Source organism: Meles meles, chromosome X, assembly GCF_922984935.1.
Source record: "Meles meles chromosome X, mMelMel3.1 paternal haplotype, whole genome shotgun sequence".
Lineage (NCBI taxonomy): Eukaryota > Metazoa > Chordata > Mammalia > Carnivora > Mustelidae > Meles > Meles meles.
Genome location: NC_060087.1, coordinates 32,481,545 through 32,500,718, shown reverse-complemented (window position 1 = coordinate 32,500,718; position 19,174 = coordinate 32,481,545). Strand labels below are relative to the sequence as shown.

General features: G+C 36.5%; 1 protein-coding gene across 1 annotated transcript in view; it reads right to left on the bottom strand.

Moving 5' to 3' along the window:
• Window positions 1-19,174, bottom strand: part of CFAP47 (cilia and flagella associated protein 47) — a 545,441-nt gene that overhangs the window by 59,133 nt on the left and 467,134 nt on the right. The window contains exons 58-60 of the mRNA XM_045994745.1: window positions 15,453-15,612; window positions 13,937-14,031; window positions 9,590-9,742 (exon numbers count right to left, since the gene is read on the bottom strand). Of these exons, the coding sequence (XP_045850701.1) occupies window positions 9,590-9,742; window positions 13,937-14,031; window positions 15,453-15,612 (408 nt within the window). The remainder of the gene's footprint in view (window positions 1-9,589; window positions 9,743-13,936; window positions 14,032-15,452; window positions 15,613-19,174) is intronic.

Below are 19,174 nucleotides of genomic sequence, written 5' to 3'. Positions count from 1 at the left end.
TTTCTTAAAGCAATCCAAACAGAAAACAGACCACCTTTAAGAAGTAGTTGATTATAATGTATGCTGTAAAACTCTAAAAAACAGCATGGCTGTAACAAGCCCAAGTCACATTTAATGATTATCCAGCAAACCTTATTCATGTAAAACAACTGGTTGACCCACACCTTTACAAGGTCCCTTTTTTTCTTTTTCCACATGTGAAAGTATATTTCTGATCTCCTGAATTGCTGATTTTTATCCTGTTGGCAAAATCGGCAATTATTGTACCTATCAATAACCTGTCTTTGCTATAGCAAAATCAATGTGTCTACATATAATGTGTCTATTTGTTCTGGGAATGAGATATGGAAATGTTCCATAGGAAGCCATAATCCATACAAAGAAAGAGCATTTAAGAATTTTAGAGTGGTTAATGGGAGATAAAATTTCCATTGCATTCAAATAACATAATATTTTTAAAGCAAATACTGTGTGTAGTTGAGCTCTACATCTGTTTCTACTTAATTACTAAAGTCTTTATGGGAATTCTTGTGTCAGAATGAAGACAAGAAATGAGAAGCTAAATTGAGTTTCAGAACATTGAACCCCCTGTAGAGAATCTGTTACTATGGATGTTATAATTGTAATCATAAGATCCACTGGTACAAAATAGAGACATGATTATCACCTAAAGGACAGGAGATGAGACAAGTAGAAACAATATGAATATATTTTTCAAACTATACATATCCCCCTTGCCTGTAGCTGGAATATATTGCTCTGAGCCCCTAAAGGAGAGGGAAAGAAGAAAGCTGAACAAAATCACAATAAACTGACATTCAGTATTATATCTTAAAAATAATCTGAGTCTCTGCATTTTATTTGAAAAGTCATATTACCAAGTGAGAAACATGGCTTTTGATAGGCTCTTAATTTGGAGAGAAACTATGCAGTATTTTTATGTGGATTGGGTGGATAAGCCCTAAGTCAGTGAGGCCAGGATAAATTAATTATGTGATCATTAGATAAAATTAATCTCTCATGACAAACATAGCTCATAATTCTAAAGGAATGCCTGCACACTTCTAAAAAAGAGTATCTAAACAAATGTAGTTTCCCTTATTATACATCACAATTTCAAAGTTAAAAGTCAACAGTCCTCGAGACTACCGTAAGAAATTTTTCAACCCTGAGGGGAAATCCTATTGTTTTTAAGCAAACCCTTCAAAAGGCACTTAAATTCATGAAACTAACAGGATAAATATATATTTGACTTCAATCGTGTTTTACCAGTATGTAAAAAGCTTTCCTTGAAATGACCAGTGATTCAAGGTTATCCAGTGTAGAAATTAAGAAAGTGCCTCCTAGACATCATGAGAGCAGCATGGGGGAGTTTTCCAGGGCAGAAACCACCTTAACGCATTTGAGAAAGAACTTACGTGGATGAAGCAGAGGAAGTGGCAAGAATTTGTCAAAAGATGAAGCGGGCAAAGTAGGTAAAACTATACAGGTCATGGTGAGGACCTGGGACATTTAAGAATAACAGGAGACCACTGAATGTTTTAAATATGTCAGTAACATGCTCTTTTAATGGCAAATTGAGCAAAAGGGGATTAGAAGAGAACTTAACAAAGTTTCTACGGTAGTTCAGGCCAGGTGGTGGCTTGCATAAGGGTGAGAGGAAGATGTAGATTAAAATCAAATAATGTCCTGCTCTGTATAAAGTGGGAGATACGTGAGCAGGCATGACTGGCAGTCAGATTCACCGGCTTATCACTTTTGTCCTGTATTCATACCCTTTATATATATACAAAATAGCTAATCCAACAGGTTTCAGAGAATTTCATAATATGATATCTGTATCTATCTATATCCATCTATATCCATCTCCATATCTATCTATTGTGTCACAAAAGAATACTGGTGATAATCATTTGGGTATGGCAGCAGAGTCATTTATTGAACAGAAGGGGCATGTCTCCCATCCAGACAGTGTCCCTGCATAATTATCATTCAACCTAATGCCTATATCATAGTGACAATAAATCATGCAGTGGAAGCTACGTTGGCCAGTGTTTCATTACTAAGGTGAATATTCTCAGGGCAATGACTGAATTTTATTCAATGTGGAAGAATATCAGTCATTAAAAAAAAAAAGGGACAACACCTGACTAAATATGATAATCAAAAAGTACTGAATTATAACAAATTAATTTACAAAATGTACTTTGAAATTATGTATTATTATACCATATACATTTTAATCTGTAAAATACATGTCAAGGCAAACACAGCAAAAAGGTCTCAATTATAGAGAAATGACTATCAAAGAATAATGAACATTATTATTCATGTTCTTTCCCTAAATTTCTGTAGTTCTCCCTTCACTAACAGGTACGCACATTTGTTAGAATATCATAATCACATAAGGAATGAATGGAATGACTGGAGACAAATCTATATAGATGAAGACAGCAAAGTATTCAAAGGAAACAGGGAAGGCTGGATAAACTCACTACAGCTATTTTCTTTGAATAGGTAATGAAGAATGAAGCACACTTACTATTTTTTTTTAATAAAGTTGCAAACCTTAAAAAAATAAAAAATAAATAAATACAGCTGCAAACTTTCTGAAGGGGCATTTCACTGACCTGTTTTTACTTCAGTTTTATAAGGTCATCTAACAGACCAGACATTTTGATTAATTTAAAATAACTGCATGTTCCTCTGCTATGACTACAAGTACAGTAAACTACAAAATGAAAAATTAAAGGAAGAAAGTGGCCTTACATCTGATGCTCTTTTTACACATTTTATTTGAAACAAGATACCAAAAAGAAAAGATAAGGGGATTTCTTGTAACATAAATATTTGATCTGAACTTTTAGCAATTAGATTAAATTCCAATTTCAGTCTCCATCCAATATTTAGGCACCATATTTTTGTACTTTCTTTTTCATAGAACATTCTTTTGTGTATTAATGAGAAAACCCACTGAATGACATTGAGAGGACCATGTTTCCATTATAAAACATCATTTGTCAGTGACTGAAGATGGATGGGCATCCTAATACATCACTGTCACAAAATACCCAACTAGAGCTTTGAATGTCAATAATGGTAAGGTCTAACACTCATGGAACACAACCTGAGAACCATACACTTTCTAAGGATTCCATGCATTTACATGTTTAATCCTCAGAAATATCCTATGAAATAGATACCATTATTATCTCCATGTTACAGTTGAAGAAACCAAGTATATAGAGAGGTAAAGTAATTTTCTCAAGGCCCTAAAAAGATCAAGTGGAAGAACCCTAGGTTTCTGGGTTTATACTGCACAACCTAGGATATGAGGCTGGTCCCATGGCACAATTGCTGAGAAGATACCATTCGCAGCAGCCTCCGGAAACGTGCAGGACATAACCGGCACAATGGCATGGTAGCCCTCAGGGCAAAGTCCTTGGTCACTAAAACCTTTAGATCCGGTCAGAAGAAGAGGAGTCAACAGGAGAAATGGAGGAGAGACAACCAACGAGATCGTAAATAATAAGACTAGTCATGAAAACTAAGGGCAGGAAGTCCATCAACTGGGTCAAAAGGTTAATGCTACTGACAGGCTGAGGGCTCCCTCACGATACAAATCTGACCACAGCATTAGGCATAATGGTTAAGGGCGGTCTTGTCAAGATGTGGTCTTGTTAGAACTGTTCTCGTTAGAACAGTTAAGATAGAAGCCTTAGCAGGGTGAGTTGAGCAGAGAAAGTAAAGTGAACAAAAGCAGAGGAAAGGGTCAAATCTGGAGGCCAAGGTAGGATCATGGAAGGACCAATGACAGGTTTTTCAGGAGCTGTTTGTGATTACAGACCAAACAGGGCAGGAGAATTTACATATGACATGCAAACAACATACAGCAAGATGACAGAAAAGAGACCAATGTGACATGTAAATTAGCAAATCAGACACACAGAAAAGATAGCAGATTAATCAATGAACAATGGCCTCAAGTTATAGAACATCTGGAAAATAAAAGGAAGAGGCATGAATCTGATATGCAGTTAAACAATAAAAGCACTCCCATAGAAAAAGTCTCATAGAGATAGTCACTACTCTAATCCCCAGGGAGACACAAAGAATGCATGGACCAAAAGCTATGTAGGAAGAATAAATATCATTATGGGGGAGATTATGTCCACACAGAATAATTTGTAATCTTATAGAAGGGACATTGCAAAATACAGTCTAAATACCCTCATATAATATTATTCCAGTGTTGCAATACCAATTGATTTACATACTGCTGGTGCATGAATCTGACACACTGGACAGATGTTCTTTGAATTCCTTGATGACAGTCTGTGTGTCTTAGTAATTTTGCTATCTCTGGGGCTAAGCAAAGTATCTGGCAGCAAAGATGCTCGCAAGATTGTTGTTGAATGAAAAGAACTGGAAGGTGATTGATCCTGGTTAACTCAGTGGTGTGTGTGAGGAGTCAGGGTGGAAGGAGGGCAGAGAGGTCCTGGCATTGTCATCTAATGAGGCTTGGTAAGGGTTTTTGGACTCTCGGGGAAAGATGATGAAGATAAAAGGAGACTGATGGGAAGGGAGTGTTGGGATTATGATCTCCTACTTAGCATGTTTACACAGAGGGGCATACTCAAGAAAGGAAAAGTATAGGAGGGAAAAAAATCTCAGCAACAATCTGCCTCCTCAATTATGACTTGCCATAGCGGGAGGGGGAAGCAACACATCTGATCTGTGAACATGGGTGAAGGAATGGAATGTGAGCAGAGGAGCAGACCTTTTTCTTTCCTAATGTCTTGAATCCAGAACGCACACTTTCTCCTCCTCCTTCATGAGTACATTTTTTGTTCCTGCCAAGAGTCTAAAACTGGCTAGTCTGGGGTGAATGCACTTCATTTTGGTGGAAGGTACTAATAAGCCCAAATGAGTCCATACTACCAAATCACTTTTCAGTTCACCTTTATAATTAATAGAGGTAACCTTTTGATTCCCATCTGCCTTACTTCTAATCTGCTTCTCATTTGGTCATAAACCTAGATGAGGGAATATAAGGGTTTAATTAGTGATCGCACCTAAAACCCCATCACAGTCCAAGCCAGAGAGTTTTTGAATTTCTACCATAATGGATTTAAGAGACTTTAATTTTCACCAAAATGATTTAAGGGACCATAGGAAGGCAAAACTGGCAGGAACAACATGACTCTTTGAACACTATTTAACATGTTGGGTAAACTATAATTAAATTACACACATAGGGAAAGAGAGCTGGTTTGCCTTTGCATATGCTGAAAACTAAAATAGTATTCAGACTTTGTGGTCAGATGTGTCCCTAAAGAAATAGGTGAGAAGGGAATATGGGTAGGGAAAGGAATCAAGTTATCAGGTGCCTTTAAGGAGCCCAGACAAAGGAGAGGTTAAAGGATTTTTCAAATATTCAGGTACCATAAAGAAAGAGAAATACATTGAGTTTGGGAGGGGACTGGGCAAATCTACTTCTATATAGGACGTGCTTGAGAACAGAAACATTCACAAATTAAAATGTCTTTAGCCAAAAAGTAGATAAACTTCTTGAGTTTGATGGCATTGAGCACAGAAAAGGTATTTTAGAGGGAATCACTGGGAGTCAGAAGCCTGCAAACCTTCCAAATTGTTATTTTCAATATTATTGCTATTTTTCATCATAAAAAGTAATGAAGCAGTGAATTACGAGCCATATCAAAAGGTGTATTTTCAAGAGCTATTTTCTTAACATGTTTTTCAAACCTCCCAAAATGATATTGGCAGATTCCTTATAGACCCTGCTTATCTAGAAGGAAGTGGATGTTTTTTCTGGTAATACATTCAATCAATTTCTACTACCACAATTATAATTTCTTTAGCTTGCAACCTAACAAAGGTATAAGAAAATTAATGTAGCAAGAACATATTAAAATGGTTCCTATATATGAGCTTTTTTTAAAAAAAATTTTTTTTTAAATATTTTATTTATTTGACAGAGAGAAATCACAACTAGGCAGAGAGGCAGGCAGAGAGAGAGGAGGAAGCAGGCTCCCTGCAGATCAGAGAGCCCAATGCGGGCCTCGATCTCAGGACTCTGGGATCAATGACCTGAGCCGAAGGCAGAGGCTTTAACCCACTGAGCCACCCAGGCGCCCTATGAGCTTTTTTTTTAAACCTCCCTTTACAATGTCACAGAAACATCATTTTGCCTTCAACAGGATATATTTCAAATAGAAATCAAGGTTTGAACACTCAGTTATTACAACTCACTTAAGCACAGCAGGATGACATACAAAACAATTGTTTCACTTCAGAAAGGTACTGGACATTCACTGGGGAACATTTACTATAAGTTGGCTGCTTATGAAAATACGTTCCAGTTCAATAAAAAGTGCTTACATTTATTTATCACTGGAAATTGACAGTTGTATTACACATTTGAACGCTGAGGTTAATCTACACTGATATTTTTATCTGTGATCTGCATAGACAATCAAAATTCCCTTTAGTATTGTCTATTGGTCGAAGCAAAGAAAGTTGGAAGGGTTTCATTTACTTAAAAGTTTTAATTCCTACATTTCTCTAACGCTATTATATGATTCACTAAAGTAAAATCTGTATTAAACTCATAATAACATTTTGGAGACAAATGGAGATGGTTTCCATCAGTCTGATTTCATTATGAACAGATACTCTTTAAAATAAATAACAATCGAACAGAGCTGCGATAGAATTCCCCTCTCCTCACATAAGTTTATTTCATTTTTTATCAATTTAAGCAGTCTATGATTAAGTTGGCATTTCTGCAATTACAAAACTAAAATTCAATCAAAGAAAAAAAAGAAAGAATAAGTTAACATAATTAAAAATTAAATATCTCACTGTGCAACTTAATAATATTTCCTTAACTCACACAATTCATATCATCAATACTGAGCTAGTCAATAAAAAGACAATAATTAGTGTGAACCACGTTTTTGGTAATTCCAAAGATTTTATGAAGTATATTGGATACATGTAACATAGGTATTCATTTCATAATTCCATCTCCAGTTTTTAAAATATTACCTTCCAAATCATGTAAGGAGAATGAATGGGGGAGCTTGTTCTCACATTCTTATAATTCATTTAAGAAATATTTATTATTTCCAGATCCTCTTCTGTATTTACTTTCAGAATGCTTGTTTGCAGAAACAAAACCTTAGTTTGAATGATCTATTTTGGAAGACACAGAGGGGTGTCCAGAAAAGTGAAAGAGGGTTTACTGATCATGACTGAGCCATGTGTCTAAGTTGATGAGTAGGCAGAGAAAGTGGGCTGGAGAAGAGAGAAAAGCAAGCATGCAGAGAGAGAAAAGCAGGCATGCAGAGAAAGGCAAATAAACAACAAAATACTCCCAGCTTTACATATTCCAGCTTCAACAAATGAAGATAAAGAGAGGGAGATTTGATGTGCTGCCCAGAAAGTGACTGAAACTCTATCCTAGAGTGGGGACATGAGTTTCATGGTAGGAGAGATATGGGGGATATTAGTTTCCAGGCCCAGAAAAATATTTAATGGATAATAAGTTTTTAGTAAGTACTCTTAGATGGACTGACCATGGATAGATTTTATCAGTCCACAGTAAATAAAACACGGCAGAGACTGCTCACTGTCTTCCCAATATTTATTTTTTTCCTTTCTTCTTTTTTAGTAATAGAAAGTCCCCAAATTTTATCTGGGCCTGGATAAAGAGATTACATTTCCCAGCTTCAACTGCAGTTAGACATGTTCTTGTGACTGAGTTCTGACCAACGAGATGCAAGGAGAAATGATGGGTGCATCTTCAGGTCATGGCTTTAAAGGGAACCCGCCTGCTCTCCACTGCAGATGTGAGTCCTCAACTGACAGGCAGATGAAGACAGCACAGGGGACGGTGGAGCAACAAGAGAAAAGGAACCTGGATCCCTGGATGGTCTAAGGAACACGGACCACACTCCTTGGACCTACAAGTCCAGGCTTTCATGTAAAAGAGAAACGAAGGGCACCTGGGTGGCTCAGTCGGTTAAGTGTCAGCCTTCGGCTCATGTCATGATCCCAGGGTCCTGCGATTGAGTGCTTTGTTGGGCTCCCAGCTTAGTGGGGGGTCTGCTCCCTCTGCTCCCCCTGCTTGTGCTCTCACTCACTCTCTCTCTCTCAAATAAATAAAATCTTAAAAAGAAAAAAGAAAGAAACAAAGAAAAGAAAGAATGAGAAATAAGCCTGTCTTGCTTATCATTGTTATTTGGTCTGGGTTAAAATAGCTGGTTAAATTTCTAGAAAGTTTCCACCCCTCAGGTATGGCTGGAAGCACAAGACTGTATATATCAAATTTATTAAGTTGTAACAACCATCCAAATGAGACTGACTTGAGTTGAGGCTATCTGTATCACTTCAGAAATTTCTGGAATTGTTTAAAATGAGCATTTCTTATTTAATAGAAATAGCCAATATTATTTAAAAAATTAAATATTTTACTCTTGTATACTCTTTCTATACTCATATATTCAGTCTCTCTCTTTAGTTACATCTCATTTATATTCTTTTATCACTGAAATAAATAAATCAGACACAAAGATAATAATACTAACATCAGGGCGCCTGGGTGGCTCAGTGGGTTAAGCCGCTGCCTTCGGCTCAGGTCATGATCTCAGGGTCCTGGGATCGAGTCCCGCATCAGGCTCTCTGCTCAGCAGGGAGCCTGCTTCCCTCTCTCTCTCTCTGCCTGCCTCTCTGTCTACTTGTGATCTCTCTCTGTCAGATAAATAAATAAAATCTTTAAAAAAAAAATAATACTAACATCAAGGTAAAAAACTATAGATACGAATGAGAAAACTAGGGAAGAAACTTTGTTTCCGCAGGAATTTCAGACCTAATTTTGTGGTCAATTTGTTTTTTAAATAATACATAAACACTGATTCTCCCCCTTGATTTTAATAAAATACTGCCATAGGAAATTTCCCTTTCAATGTGAAATAGGACCATTCTACCTCAGTTCATCTGGAAGACAGTTGAAAACTAAACCTTGCATCACTGGGATTTGATTTTGCCAGATCTTCATATTAACTTGTTGATAAGTTTTAAGACTTTACATGCCAGAGGGATTATTATACAAAATTTATTTGGGGATTGCTTCTAATTTATGTCACTTTTTCAATTTCTTTAAATAAGGAACATTTTTTTCAAGGTTGTGTTTCTGAATTTAAAGCTACAAAACATGGTTTCAATCATATTCCTTAAATCAGGAAGAGAGAATAAAGGAAGAGATTAAAAGTGAAGGGATATGGAAATGAGTTACTACAGCTTTTTCTCTCCTCACTGATGACAGAATCATAACCTATTCTCACAAATCCATTAACAACTACAATTGTTTTCCTTTTGGAAATAATCACTATGTGAAGTGAACAAACATCACTGAACACTTGTTGAGCTCTATCTTTAGGATATATTGTGACTGAAACATATTGAGGTTGGACTTTCATGTAACTGAAGAATCAGCAACCTGCAATTTAAGGAATTGAGTTTTTATTTATTATCATTTTTTATATCATGACTGTGGTTCTCTTACCATCAATATCTTCGTAGGAATCACATGAGTATTTTTTCGGAATCACTACAAAATCTGTCGCATCTAAGATAGGATTTTCTCCAAAAAAATGACCAGTCAGCGTGACTTCCACCTCCTGTTCTATCCGCTTCCTGGACTGACATTTTATGACAACTGCAGGAGAGAAATATTTCCAGTTGAGATAGAAGAAAATGAATTATGTCATGAAAAATAACCTTTCGCATACTTTGACTTACTGTGTCTGTATAACACACACACTCATGCAGTATCTATATACACTGACACTCGGAAACAAATAATATTGAATAATATGTAAAAATCACATGACAGAGATTAATCCAGAAGATATATACTAGATTACAGAAGATTATATTAGGATGTAAAATTTGATTTAGGAACTCACCTAGTCAGTCATATCAATAATTCAACTGGTGGTCAGGAACACATGAGTTTTTCAGCTGTTTTTTGTTCATTGTGGCAAATACCAAACTCTGCTTACACAGTAATACTAAAGCAAATACTTACAAATAATTTTTAAAAATAAACTCTGTAACATTTATTTTGTAGTAACACTTCAAAAATATTTCCTGTAATTTATTCACATGCACTTTAAAATTCATATTTAAATTATCTCAGTAGAATATTTGACTTTCTTTCATAAATCGCTTTTAAATTTACAAAGTACACTAACAGTTAAAGGTAAAATTGTAATGAATTATTTAAAATTAATGTTAATGTTAAAGTGTGATTATAATATTAATTTAATGTACAGCATTAAAACTTTATACATTTTTTTAAAGAGTTATTTATTTATTTGGGAGAGAGAGAGAAAGAGAGAAAGCACAAGTGGGGGGGAGGGTCAGAGGGAGAGACTCTTCAAGAATATTCCCTGCTGAGTGGGGAGCCCCATACAAGGCTAGAGCCCACTGCAGGGTTTGATCTTAGGATCATGTCCTGAGCTGAAACCAAAAATTGGATGCTCAATTGACTGAGCCACCCAGGCGCCCCTGAATCTTTATATATTTTCACATATATATTAAATTTCAATGTTTTCTTATATTAAGTACAGAAGAAGCTGTCAGTCATCTTGTGAGAAACCAAAATATCGTTTCTATATACAACGACTAATTACGCAAAGGAGTTATCAATGAATTCCTTTGACATTAGCTCTCTAATATCATGCGCCAAGTCACTAGAGCCCGCATGAATAAATATAATTTTTCTCAAAAATACATTAGATTCTTGGGGCACCTGGATGGCTCAGTCACTTAAGTGTCTGACTCTTGATTTTTGGCTCAGGCCATGATCTCACAGTCATGAGACGGAGCCCCATGTCAGGCTCCACGCTCAGCAGGGAGTCTGCTTGAGACTCTCTCTTTCCTTCTTCCTCTGCCCCTCCTCCCCTCTAAAAAATTAATAAATAAATAAATCTTTAAAAAAGTGTGTGTATATATATATACATATATATGTTAGATGTTATATTTTCATCAATTCAGATGCACATAAAATATAAATTTAACGGGGGATAAAAGGGAATCAATATAAAAAAGGCTTTATTTTATCTTATTTTTTTAAAGATTTTTATGGATTTATTTATTCGACTGACAGAGATCACAAGTAGGCAGAGAGGCAGGCAGAGAGAGAAGAGAAATCAGGCTCTCCGTGGAGCAGAGAGCTCGATGCGGGGCTCGATCCCAGGATCCTGGGATCATGACCTGAGCCGAAGGCAGAGGCTTTAACCCACTGAGCCACCCAGGCACCCCTAAAAAAGCTTTTAAAATGTATTATACTATACTGTGGTGACATCAATAATAATATATTCATCTAAACTGCACAACTAGATAATGTCCTCAGATTTACGTTTTTTCTAATTATGTACCACACTCATAAATACCTAACATAAATTTATTTTTAATTCTAAAACTTACAGGTTGATATTGAACATTTTGAACTTAGAATAAGTAGTGAAATACAAGATGTAAATTAAGAGGGTTGAAATGATTGAGGAAAATGTACAGGCTTCTCTGGTTTTAATTAGCTACAGTCTTAAAGCATTAAATTGGAAATTAGTGTGATCAAAGTTACAATTAGTATCATGTCACTAGTCTTGTCCTCTAAGTCCTTTGGAAATTAGTGCCCTGGCAATGCACGGATTACTCAATTACAATGGATTCACATTCCATTGTCTTCATACTGTGAGAGTCGTAGAGTCCTTTTCCAATTATCTGCCCCAGCGGATAGGAGCAGATAGGAATACACACAAAGAAAAGGTGGCTCACAGAACAAGTACCCTGGGTTTAAGAATAACCTGAGTGACAGACACAGAAAAACAGAAGAGAAACAGTAAGCATCAAAGGTGAGGCAGTTGAGCAGGGAAAGCAATAGGTTCTCTCTGATGTGTTCATAAGAATGAAGGATGGACTATACAGAAAGAAAGCAATATGTATTTATATAATTGTACTCATTTTTTTCTCAAGGGCATTTGTAGGCAAAAATAATTACTAGGATAGGCTTTAGACGTCTGCTAAAAATGATTTAATAAGTGGTACACAATCTGTTTCAGAACACTGATGTTACTACTGGGTTGTGCTAAAACAACACAGGCTATTTACAGAACTCACACTTAATTTAAAAATTGAAAAATTACCAAGAGAAGTGATTTGATAGAAAATGGCTTTTTGTTTCTGCAGCATGTTTAACTTTCTTTGAAGAAAATACTGCAAGAAATTTACGTTTTATGTTTTCATGGGCTTTGTTTCGGACTGAAAAAAAATCTGCTTTAAATCTTTAATCTGGGAAAAACAAAACTGTGTCCGCATGAGCAATGTTGCTGTTAGTATTTCAACAGAGTAATGTCTAGGGTTTATTATATCACTTTGATCAGATGACTGTATTATAAATTTTGAACCGTTCAGCACTATGGAAAGTATATAAACAATTATCTTCCAGAAGGAAATAAAAGAATCATTTTGGCATGTTTGTGAGGCATTCAGAAGATAATTTAGTATATTTGAAACATTTATGTGTTGATAATTTTTTAACTTAAGAGCAAAACTATTTCAAGGAAGACAAATGACATTTACTGTCAAAGGAACAGCTAGATATGTGGATTTTAAAAATCAAACGACATAAAGCAATATGTAACCTTGGCCTTCAGTGTATCTGGGGAAATGCTGTTATCCACCAGTAAAACTTACTATTTTCTCTCCTTTTGAAGTGTGGTGACACAATATACGGCAGTACAGGACTAACTCTGCTTCACTACCAAAGACTGGTACTGGAAGGAGAAGAAAAATTCAAAATTTCAAGACTTCTTTCAGCTCATCTGTGTTGCGTAGGAGATGAGCTCCAAAGTGCTGTCTCTTTGTGGGGCTGAGCAATTCAGCGTTCCTCAGTTATGAAGAGCTATGCGTAAGGCCTGGTAAGAGGTAGTTTTATGGATAACCAAGAGGAATTGTATTTCTTAGGCTTACTCTGGAAGAAAATGGGAAAATCAAGGAAGGCAGAAGAAGTGAGAAGAGGACTGAGGAAAGAGAACACATAGAAACTTGAGAGAAGTTTGGAGTCGGGGAAGGAAAAAGAGGGGTCGCTGAGAAAAAGAAAGGCATTTTAAGAGTAGAGATTTTGCGTTTTGTGTATGGCAGTGAAGTGAACCTCTGTGAAAATTTCAGTACATTCTGACTGGTTTCTGGAGGACATCATACAAGTTTAGTGTCTGGGACAACAGTGTCCCCATAGAAGAGTTCTTGGATGAGATTTAGAGTTACACAGAAGCTGGAATCTGGCAAATAAGTGTGATCTAAGAACCAAAGTACCTGGGAATCTTACAGACCTAGAGCAGTTCTCCAAGGGCCTCACAGAATGCGGGATGAAGGGGTCTGATGTTAATGATATTTCTATACGTTTTTTTAAAATTTTATTTATTTGACAGACAGAGATCACAAGTAGGCAGAGAGGTAGGCAGAGAGAGAGGGGGAAGCAGGGTCCCCGCTGAGCAGAGAGCCCGATGCAAGGCTCCATCCCAGGACCCTGGGATCATGACCTGAGCTGAAGGCAGAGGCTTTAACCCACTGAGCCACCCAGGCATCCCTGATATTTCTATCTTAGCTGATTTTGAGGTTTTCACCAATGGGAAGAACAACAGGAAATGGTGTGGTTTGGTGGAAAGATCACTGGACTTATGATTAGGAGACCAGATTCAGTCCTGGCGCTCCTACCTCCTCTGTCACTTCATGACTTACTTCCTCTGGACCTTAGTTCTCTTCCTTGTACAAGAAAAGATGGGATTAAAGGAGCCTCTAAGATCACTTAGAATCTTCGTGTTCTCTGACTCCAAAATGTACATACCTTGAGGGAATGTAGGGTTTATTGCCTGTGGAAGCCCAAGGATAGGGTATTTCCAGTGTATTTCTTGGATTTCTCCACTTTCTATTCCCATGGTTCTAATGAGAAATGAAATTAGGAAGAGTAAACAAAAACAGGAACACTTTCAATATTAGCATGAAAGAGAATATTCATTATTAACTTAATGGTATTTTATCAGAACTCATAAATTTAAACTTTCATAGAGAGAAACTATGATATACAAAACATCTTCTGTAAATGTTATTTATGAACATTTCAAAGCAAACCCTGCAAAATTATCACAAAGAAAAATGTAACACAATGATCCTGAGATGTAAGTGAAAAATAAAGAACTTTCCCCCTGCTTTTAAAAGTTCATATTGGCATTTACTGATGAGACTAAAATGTGATTTATGAGAGGTAATACAGTTCATATGGGTTATATTCTAAATTGGACAGGCAAAACGCAAAAGACAAAAAATGCTGTTAAGTATAGTGACAAAGAATTTACTTTTGGGGGATATCAGTAAAAGAAAGATGGCATTTGTCAAAATATTCTGTCTATCATATACCATTAAGACAACAGCAATGGTACAAAATGGGTCTGGTCATTGTTGAAAATGGGCTTTCCTTGATAAAAGTGAAACCCAAGACACAGTAGGCAGGACCAGCTTCATGAGCACACTACTTGTGCAACAAACAGCACAAGGACCACACATGTAGAATTGTTCCATGCTTGTTTAATACACTACTGTAACTGTCCTGAAACTCTCAACCATTTTTGAACAAGGGCTCCCTCATTTTCATTTTACAGTGGGACCCACAAATACAGAGGAAGTCTTGACTGTCCAAATGATGAACATCATGGCAGAACGGACACCAGGGGGCTCACAGAATTGTTTTAAATGTGGAGAAGAAATACCCACACATAGGACAAAGTAAGAATTCCTTTTAAATTAAGACTTCTAGATCATTATTTAATGAAACTATAAAAGCAGAGAAAACAAATACATTTTGTATCATTGGAATTTGCTTAAATTTCAGTGAAGCTCATCCTGGTAGGGACACAGGTAATGGCAGTAAGTCATGGCGGCATTTCCTCAGGGTGTCATCCCCACCTGGCACAGGGCCATCTCTTGGTGAAAGCCAGCATCACCAGTCCTATACTCTGCCAAGATAAGCTGCTTCAGGTTGTTCTCTAGAGATTTATTATTTGTTGTCTCAGCAGGAACTATTTACCCAGTCAGAAGGAGTCCCTTGGTCTGTCTCTGATTCTGATTCATTGACCTGATACTTAAGGTTGACTTGTTCATCACTCTGAACTTCAATTCCCTCTGAACATCAAATGATATATACTATAGTCATATAACGAATGTATTTTCCTCTTCTGAACATATAAATTTCAACACTTCAGAGAATATAAAATCATGAACTTTACATTGCATAACATAGAAAAGAAAGTGATCATGTCAGTGCCAGTCAAAATCATTTTCATTCAATGTCCTTATTTAAAAGTTACCTTTTCATCTCTGTGCTCAATTCATCAAAATTGTCAATAGGCCAGCTTTCTCTGTTCGCCCTCATCATTTGAACAATGACCATTGTTCTGTGTAATTTCATAACGTGGGGCATAAATAACACTGGGATATCTATAGTTCCTTTAGGAGGCAATGGGATTCCTGTAAAAAACACACAAAAAATTTTTAATGTGGTAAACATTTTCAGAATATAATTTTTTAATTTTTCTTTCTTTTTTTAAATTAACATATATTATGTTTCAGGGGTACAGGTCTTTGATTCATTAGTCTTATATAAATATAATTTTAACAGCTGAATATAATCTCCTAATTCCTTTATTATCAGTTTTTCAAAATCACTTCTGAGCAAGAAAATGCTTCATGCTAAATTATAAGCGCACTTCACTGGCTTCACTAATTTTCCTTAAATGCCAACAACCCTATTAAAAACACATTTTATCCTGAGGCAAGAAGCTTCTCCTGATGAGGCTGGAAGGGATGAGGAAATGTTGAGAAGTGATGGCTTGGGTTTCCCAGAGTGATAAAAGAGCCATAAAACCCATGAGTCTTTCCAAGTCTTACTACATTTTTTAGAAGATTTTATTTATTTATTTATTTGAGAGAGAGAGAGATAGAGAGAGAGAAAGCATGCAAGGGAGCATGAGATGGGGGAGGGGCAAAGGGAGAGGGAAAAGCAGACACCCGGTTGAGCAGGACGCCCCAGGCCACGCTGGAAGGCAGATGCTTAAACAACGGAGCCACCCAGGTGCCCCCCAAGTCTTTGGTTACATTTTGCAAAAGCCAAAGTACAGCAATTTTTGACCCTTTTAATACTTTGTATATTTTTTTTTCTAGACAATAACAGCTCCAGGTTTCAGCTTGGAGTACCAAAATTGTTACCAGTAAAGTGTTCATTTATTCAATTGATCCAGGAGGGAAGCCAAAGATTATTTGGATTATTTGTGAAACAAAAGGGGAATCCACTCCAGGTTGTAAACCCCAGAAGACAGAAAAACTGACAGCATCTTCTTGTGTTCTAATAAAATTGAAAATTTTCAACTGTTATTTAAGAATCACCTGCAAAACGTGTTAGACAGAAGTCTGCTAAGCTCCATCTATAGATTCTGACTTATTCAGTCTGGGCTGGGGCCCAAAAGCTGCATGTTTAAGTAGCTCCTTTTTTTTTTTTTTTTTTTTTTTTAATATACTAATAATATTTATTTTTTTTTTCAGCGTAACAGTATTTATTCTTTTTGCACAACACCCAGTGCTCCATGCAAAACGTGCCCTCCCCATCACCCACCACCTGTTCCCCCAACCTCCCACCCCTGACCCTTCAAAACCCTCAGGTTGTTTTTCAGAGTCCATAGTCTCTTATGGTTCGCCTCCCCTCCCCAATGTCCATAGCCCGCTCCCCCTCTCCCAATCCCACCTCCCCCCAGCAACCCCCAGTTTGCTCTTGAAGCACATGGTCATGCGGCCACACTTTGAAAAACAATGTGTCCTTCCTATTGGATGAGTATTGAGAGGCTAGAAGCATGGTAAGCTTCTGGCTATTTAAAGCAGTGAGGATTTCTTTTCTTTTTCTTTTTCTTTTTTCTTCTTTTTTTTTTTTTTTTTTTAAAGATTTTCTTTATTCATTTGACAGACAGAGATCACAAGTAGGCAGAGAGGCAGGCAAAGAGAGAGAGGGGGAAGCAGGCTCCCCGCCGAACAGAGAGCCTGATGCGGGGCTTGAACCCAGGACCCTGAGATCATGACCTGAGCGGAAGGCAGAGGCTTAACCCACTGAGCCACCCAGGCGCCCCAGCAGTGGGGATTTCTGAGGGAAGGATGTCTTTCTTTATTTTGAAGAGTAACACTATTTCTTTATTAAAAAGAAGAGATTATTGACTATATTCTGGTTAAATTCTTTGTTATAAAAATCAATGATTTTCAAAGCTATTTTTTCTCAGCTAAGAACACTGTACTAAACCATTAAAAACATTAAGAAAAGATTAGAAAACGGCCCCTGTGCAAAATATCCCGACTCAAAATTCTTATAAATTTTTAAATTTTAAATGTTTTTTTTTTAAAGATTTTATTTATTAATTTTGACAGAGAGAGATCACAAGTAGGCAGAGAGGCAGGCAGAGAGAGTGAGAGGGAAGCAGGCTCCCTTCAGTGCAGAGAGCCCGACGTGGGACTCGATCCCAGGACCCTGAGATCATGACCTGAGCCGAAGGCAGCGTCCTAAACCACTGAGCCACCCAGGCGCCCGTAAATTTTTAAATTTTAAATTTTACTCCTTCAGGAAATGAAAATGTTCTGTCTCATAGAGTAGTTAATAGTAGTTAATAATTAATATGAATACTACTTAATATGTATTGAGTATTTGTTCCATGCCAGGCACTGTGCTAAGTATTTTTCACACAATACCCCACTTCAATCTCGGAAAATCACTGCAAATTACACGCTACTATGGTTCTCATTTTAGAGGTGGAGAAAGTGAGACAATTTGGTGCAAACACTGGTCAAAGAAGACAGTGTTGCTTAAGATATCTAAACAGTGTCTGCCATCTTCAACTTTGTCTTCATGAACTCTAGAGGTTTAATGAATCCTTGCATCCAAATGGATAAAAGTAGCAAGAGGATAGGATAAAGAGTTGGAACAGGAATAAAAAGAGAAAGAGCTGGTGGAATAAACCATCCACGTATCCCCAAGGAAATCAAGTTTAGAAAGGATCATTTACCCTTATAAAATTCTATGTTATCACTAAGAATAGCTTTCAGTATGACTAAAAGTAAAACCTACACATTTAGATGGTGTAAGGAGCCAAGACAAAGATACAAAAAGGGTAATTCATTGCCAACATCATGCTTTCTTATAATCTTTGAATCAAAACTACGGAAAGACAATGCAATGATAAATAAGTCTGATTACTTAAAATTCCAGTAGCCTATTTGTGGGTGTAACGTTTTACTGGTCTACAAGTAGAAATAGTTCTCTGCCGAAGTGATCATAAGTCTCCTTCACTGTTATTATATCTTTGAATAGTAAGAATCACTGTGCTATTATTCACTTCCATGAAATCACTGAAATTTAACATCAAAAAGAACTTTGAGAATTTATCAAGTTCATTTTGTGTCTCACAAATGAGTTTTATTTCCTGTGGTTTTCCCATTATCTTGTGGAACACTTTGAGTAGAGACAGGAAAGCTGTCCTCACTTCTACCGTACAAAGAATCTACCCATGTTTCTTCTAATACCTATATGCTCTCATTTTTATAGTCATTGGATCCATTTGTAATTTATCCATATATATGAAATGAAGAAGAATATATCCAACGTTACTGATTTTCTATATGGGACTAATTATACAAAACCACTTATTTAAAAATTCACTGACTTGAAATGCTACCTTCATGGCATGTCCATACATATTTTACTCTTTTTCTGGATTTCCTAGATTTCATCAGTCTTTTTTTCTCTTCATTTGTACATGCCACATTGCCGTAATTACAGGTGTTTTATTTACTAGCGGGACTAAGTGCCTCCTCCTCCAGCTGATTTTTTAAAAGAATTTTCCTATATTTGGAATGAACAGTTAGCTCCAGGAAATGGATGGGGTGGCAAATAGTACATTTAATAGAATCATCCTACATTTATACTTTTGGGATAACTGACATTTTTGCTTATTCATGATCTATCCAAGAGCAAGCATATGACCTTTATTTTTTTTTT